This window comes from Coturnix japonica, chromosome 7 (assembly GCF_001577835.2).
Source record: "Coturnix japonica isolate 7356 chromosome 7, Coturnix japonica 2.1, whole genome shotgun sequence".
NCBI lineage: Eukaryota > Metazoa > Chordata > Aves > Galliformes > Phasianidae > Coturnix > Coturnix japonica.
Genome location: NC_029522.1, coordinates 13366470 through 13372469, shown reverse-complemented (window position 1 = coordinate 13372469; position 6000 = coordinate 13366470). Strand labels below are relative to the sequence as shown.

The window sequence follows — 6000 nt, the reverse complement described above, 5'->3', positions numbered from 1 at the left end:
TGTTTGTTTCACATGCAGCACTCTAGCACAGTCAGATATCACAACACTTTCCAGGGTTCGTGTAGAGTAAGTCCTGAAGAGTAAGAAGTGAACTATATTATGCATGCAACTGATTTATTTTCTTTTTTCATTCAAATTATATTGTAGTATTAAAGAATGGTTTGGGTTGGAAGGGACCTCTAAGGTCATCTGGTTCTAACCCCCTGCTATAGGCAGGGACACCTCCCACGAGACCAAGTTGCTCTAAGTCCCATCCAGCAAGGCCTTGAACGCTTCCAGGATCATATCATAGTATCATAGTCTTGTGCGGGTTGGAAGGGACCTTAGAGATTAACGAGTCCAACCTCCCAGGATTCGAGCCTCCTGTGTAGCAGAGCGGCACTTCTACCACTTGCGCCACAGGGGAGTGGGGGGGTTATATCTAGTCTAAACATACCCTCTTCCTGTTTAAAGCCATTTCCTCTCATACTGACACTACATTCCCTTATGAATAGTCCATCCCCAGCTTTCCTGTAGCCTCCCTTCAGATACTGGAAGGTCTTCCCTCAATAAATTTCACTGTTTATTATTCATTATTTATTTCAATAAAATTCATTATTATTTAACTTATGGTTTTACACTGTTTATGAAGCATATCTTAATTATTTCTCATGAGATAAAAATCTCATCTCCAAGTTATTACTACCAAGGGTGTCCATATTATTCAAGATTCCCCTTCCAAAAAGAAAGACAACTGAAAAATAAAGCACAAGTAACATCTACTATCCTTACCCTGGAAAAAAATGATTATTAATGTAACATTGATTTACTTGCATACTATCTTCTTACCTTTGCTTGAGTACCTTCATCAGAAAAAAAATGGCATAGCCTCTCATTCTCATATAACAACAATTTAGAGCAGTTCCCCTTACAGCCAAAACATGTTACATTCATAAGAAAAAATGATGCAGATATAAACACACTGGAAGAGTGATGGTTCTTCCTACCATTTATCACAAATATAAGAAAAATAACATTTGAGAATACAGGCCACAACAAATATATTTTAGATTTTAAAAAGATGGTTTTTATTAAGCACAAACAGCTTTTTAATACATTATCAATACAAATAGGAAAACATCTGTTTAATGAATCTGATATATCAAAGATTTGATGGTTGGTTGCATACTGGCACAATAAAAATGACTTTTATTTTAAAGTATTTCAAATTAAAATTATAGGGTCACCACTGTCTACACTGCAGGCATTTAACCTGCAGTCTAAAATTACTACATCATCTGGGCATGGGGGGAAGCAAAGAACTACAATTTCATAATATGGAACTCCTAACTCATTAGCACCATTCAAAGCTTGCATCAGCTGTTAAACTAAGTAGCAGCTGACAGGTCGGGTAAAGCTTTACAGCAAATTTCAGTGCAAAGTTTACAGTTCTTTTCCATAAGATACTTGGAATCTATGGTTTCATAGCATGTTAAATAATTATGGCTTGATAGATGTACAGTGTTAAGATACTGAAAACATTTACTTTGAAAAAAAGATGAGACATAACAGCTTTGAAATGCATTTTAATATATTATGCCAAATTCTGTAATATGCAAACAACATGCTGGATTACAAACTTAAGTCCTATTATGAACTGATAGACAAGGGTCAGTATTAGCTCTCTGGGGTAGTGGCTTCTGGTTGTCTCAGCTGCTGCTTTTTCAGGCTAACTAGCTTCATCTTCTCTCTAATGTGTTCTGCTGCAGAAGCCATATCACTCGGGCTCCCAAAGTACTGCTCAGAACTAAAAAAGACAAAAAAAAAAGTCATCAGTGACAAGTAAAAAAAAAAAAAAAAGCATGAGTATACACATGAATAACAATCCAGAAAACAAACAAAAAAAGCATAAGAAAAATAGACTCTTTGCCATTGAAGTTTAAAGCTTTGAGGACAGACAATCTTGATAATATTACTATAAATAGTGAATGAATCTCTCATACTCAAGAGATTCTTTCCAAAGCAGGGAACTGTTCTGTATGCTCAATGAGTAATTACCCAACACTATTTTTTATCTCCATTTTCCGACTGCCCTTAAGCCAGTCTTGGGGTTTGAATATTGTGACAGGCAAGGAAGTCAGCCTGAATGAATTCTGACTGAGGTTATACAACTGGGGTCTTATTGAAGGACTCTACACAACGTCAGCCAGATACTGACAGTGAAATTATGTCCTCTCACTCTCAAACTGAAAAGAACACACAGCTGCTAAAGCTGATTTTTTCCATTCAAGTACAACAAAAGACATCTGAAATGTTAGGGAAACTACTAACCAAGCTGTCAACAAAAACAGGATTTGAACACAATCTTTCAAAACAAAAGTAGGTATCAAATCTAATTATGATGCAGACAGATTGAAGTTTGGAAACTATGATAGGACAAAGTACTTGGGCTGGAGTCCAGTCTGGACAAAAGCATGCAGAAAATTTATTTCTTATAGAAGTAAATTAGTTTGACCAGAGATATCTAGAAAGACAACAGATTGAACAGCTGCAACTGGTGATCACAAATAGTGGCAGACATTTTGCCTGATGAAGACTAAAAGCCATAAGCAGGACAGGAAACACTGACGTGGATTTTCAAGGAAGATATTGACCAAAGTCTGAAGTGATAAAGAGGTTGATGGAGACTAAAGAAGCATGCTTGTAGACATTTAAGAAATTGTGCCAATCTCAACATTTTAAAAAACTATTTATACTAATGATGGAACCCTCTGCAATATTTATTTATTTTGTTAAGTGCTTTAAAAATAGAAGGACTAGGGAGGGTTAATAGGTCATCTCAGGATTTAGGACTGCTAAGAGTCCACTTTTCAAAAGGGGGACAAGAGGAACACAGCTGAAATGCCAGAGGCCAAAAATAGCACTCAGGACTCAGTCAGCCTGAAACATAGGTGTATGTACATATAATCATAGAAGCATTTCATCAGCACTCAAAACTCAAAGTCCAATAAATGCCTTCTCTCATGGGAGATTTCCAGGCAGTGAAAGATAAAGCTAGTTAAGAAAAAAAAAAAAAAAGTAAAAGAAAATGGTAGCACCGGAGTTTGTTTTTCCTTTAACAGTCTCTGCAAATTACACAAGTTTTAGAAATAAGTTATTCTATTTACCAAGTCATTATGTATGTAAAATTTGATATACACAAGTTATACCAAAAAAATACCTGGAACATAACACAGTTCCTCCCCCTTTTCCTCACAGCTGTAAAATCTTCACTATTTTCAAATACCTTACTAGAAAGGCATTAAAGTCACTACCAATTAGTTCCTGGTATATCTTCATGGGTAGTACCCCTCAAAAAAAAATTGTACTGCATAAGGTGCATGATCTTTTTGGAAATATGACAATACTGATTTCGAGGACCTGCTTTTTCTAACCATTTTTTCAGATCAACTTCAAATAACCAACCTACGATGAAGTTGCCTGACAATCTCAAAGCATTAAAAAAAAAATAAAATAAAAAAGGATTTTTCTCTCCAAGATTTCATTACTGAGCAGTCCCTGAACACCCACAGACCAGTTCCAAGGCTAGATTTTACTCTAGATGGAAAAAATTAACCACAAGTCCTGTATCACAGAGGACAACTGTATTTACACTGAATATAGAAAGTGGTTTTTATAGTGCCTGAAATTCCATACTCAATTTAGTTTTGTAGCCTGACAAATCTGCTGATTTTAAATTGGCATTAATAGTTCATGAGGGAAGTAATGTTTCATTGGCTGAATAATCAAATGTAATTTTATCTTCAGTGTACTTGCTTCAGATTTATTCAAACTTTCAGCCATTTAAAATCTATCATAAAATGCTATAATTCATGGCATCTGGTCACTCTTACACTATTTTAAATACTTCTCTGGTGTAACGACAACACATACCTAGCATTTGCAGGGTGAGAAAAAGTTATTAATTTGGAAAATTGGGCACGTTGTCTTTGGAAAGGTTGAAATTAAACCTGCCTGTTTTCTAAGAATAGATGAACAAAATATAGGATAACTAGCGCATTACCTTTTTAATTTCAGCAATAAGCACCCAGGATTCTTCTGCATATGAAATGACTATGAAGCATTACCAAAAGGATAGTCAAAAGGCATTACAATAACATTTTACATACCCATCAGGATAAACTACAGGCACTGTTAATCTGTCCAACAGTGATTTCCCAACGGCTTCAATTTCATCAAATTGTTCCATTTCATTAAAAGCTTCAGGCTGCTCAGGACATTCTTGTAAAATCTGTTTAAAAATGAAAAAACAAAATGTAAAATAAGGTAGACAAGCGATAGCATATACATATATACATATTTTAAGTGCTAATGTGCCATTAAATAGAGTGAATGGTCTCTCAGCATCATCACTACCACATTTAAACGACTTCAAAATATTCATAAAACTCCAGAAAAACACGGCAATTAAGCTAACACAGAATGAGAAGACAGTGCAGGGTACCACTGTTCTCCATGTTTGACATCATTTCTGAGAATGAAAAAAAATCTGGCTAGACAATATTTCAACACCAAATTTAAAATGCATAAATATGGTAACCTACACCATTAAGCATGAAAGACAATCATACAAATTATAAAGAGTCTATTAAAAACAACCTCAAAACAAAATTCTGTACCTGGCACAGAGCTCCAGAGAAATTATAAGTTTGAATTGAAGTATTTCTAGACTGTATTAGAACCCAGCACTTTCTTCTGCTTCACCCTCTGACACTTGTTTTAATTAACAACAGAATTTCCTTTTGGTCTCATTAAAAGGCCACAATAGTGCTAGTAGAATTTTGCTTTTGAGCGATTAAATTTATCTATCTGCTTTTACTTACAGCTGCCTAAAAACACAGCAATTCAGTACTGCAGGAATGAGAGAACACTTGTAATATGGGCAAGGACAAAAAACTCTAAGTTTATGAACCGCTGAATTCTAATTTGATAACTATTAAAACCCATTTCAGCTATCTGTGGCAGCACAGATGATATATTTCCTGCTTTCACGAATCACCAGCAACTCCCAGTATCCACTGATTCAAAATATTTTTTATTAATGTAAGCAAGAAATGAATACAAGCCAAGAGCACAAGAATTACCTTTGCATCTCATACTTTCCTTCAATTAAGAGATCATCTTGTTTTTTCCTATCCATGTCCAAAACTGGATTTTCTTTTGCAATTGTAAGAAACTACATTAACTACCTCAACAGGAGAGGCAGATACCTTTCAGAAAAACTATTCAGGGTATCATTTCACATAAATAACACTACCCTGGCCAAGAGGCCATACCTCGCATGAACAAAAGTAACAGACATTGTCTGGAATTCAGGCATTTGAAAACTCCCAATTTAGCAACTGCTCTTCATAACACTGTTGCTGACTTCTGATTCTTTGCAGCTTATAGCAGCATCCAGCTGAGCGTGTCAGTGAGGATCTTTCTTATAGGAGTTTGAAAACCATACCAAGACAGCAGCATGCTTTGAAGAAAACATGTTCAGAGCCTTTTAAGTACTGAATTCCAGGGTGCGCCAGTCTATCAGGCACAGAAAGTGATGAGTTTCTTACATTCACAAGTTTTGAAAGAATACCATACAGAACATACACACAGTGTAAAAGGCATTGCTCCCTCTAAGGCCTTGAAGTTCTTACGTGACAACATTGTAGCTTTGTATTATACCTTGCATAAAAACACAGTCCAAGTTTTTCTTGCCTTTAAGAATTCTAGTTTAAAACAAACAAAAATCTGCCTTATGATCAATGTCACAGTGTTTCCCCCAGAAGAGTTTAAAAAAAAGTAAAATAAAATTACTTCCAGCCCCAATTCAATACCCCTCACTTCAATGCTGTTGTTCTCCTCTTTGTTATACGGACTTATAGCAATACAGGTACACAATAATTCATTAAGCACTGAAATTAAGAATTAATAAACATTCTTATTTTTTTAATATATTTATAGATGTTGCTTAAACATAGT

The 6000-nt window shown here is 35.2% G+C and overlaps 1 protein-coding gene across 4 annotated transcripts in view; it reads right to left on the bottom strand.

The window, feature by feature from the left end:
- Window positions 1-1043: 1043 nt before the first annotated feature.
- The window catches only part of SESTD1 (SEC14 and spectrin domain containing 1), a 50380-nt gene continuing 45423 nt past the window's right edge, over window positions 1044-6000 (bottom strand). For all 4 annotated transcript variants that reach the window (XM_015868364.1, XM_015868366.2, XM_015868361.2 and 1 more), the window contains exons 17-18: window positions 4149-4270; window positions 1044-1786 (exon numbers count right to left, since the gene is read on the bottom strand). In XM_015868364.1, the coding sequence (XP_015723850.1) occupies window positions 1657-1786; window positions 4149-4270 (252 nt within the window). In that variant the 3' untranslated portion in view covers window positions 1044-1656. The remainder of the gene's footprint in view (window positions 1787-4148; window positions 4271-6000) is intronic.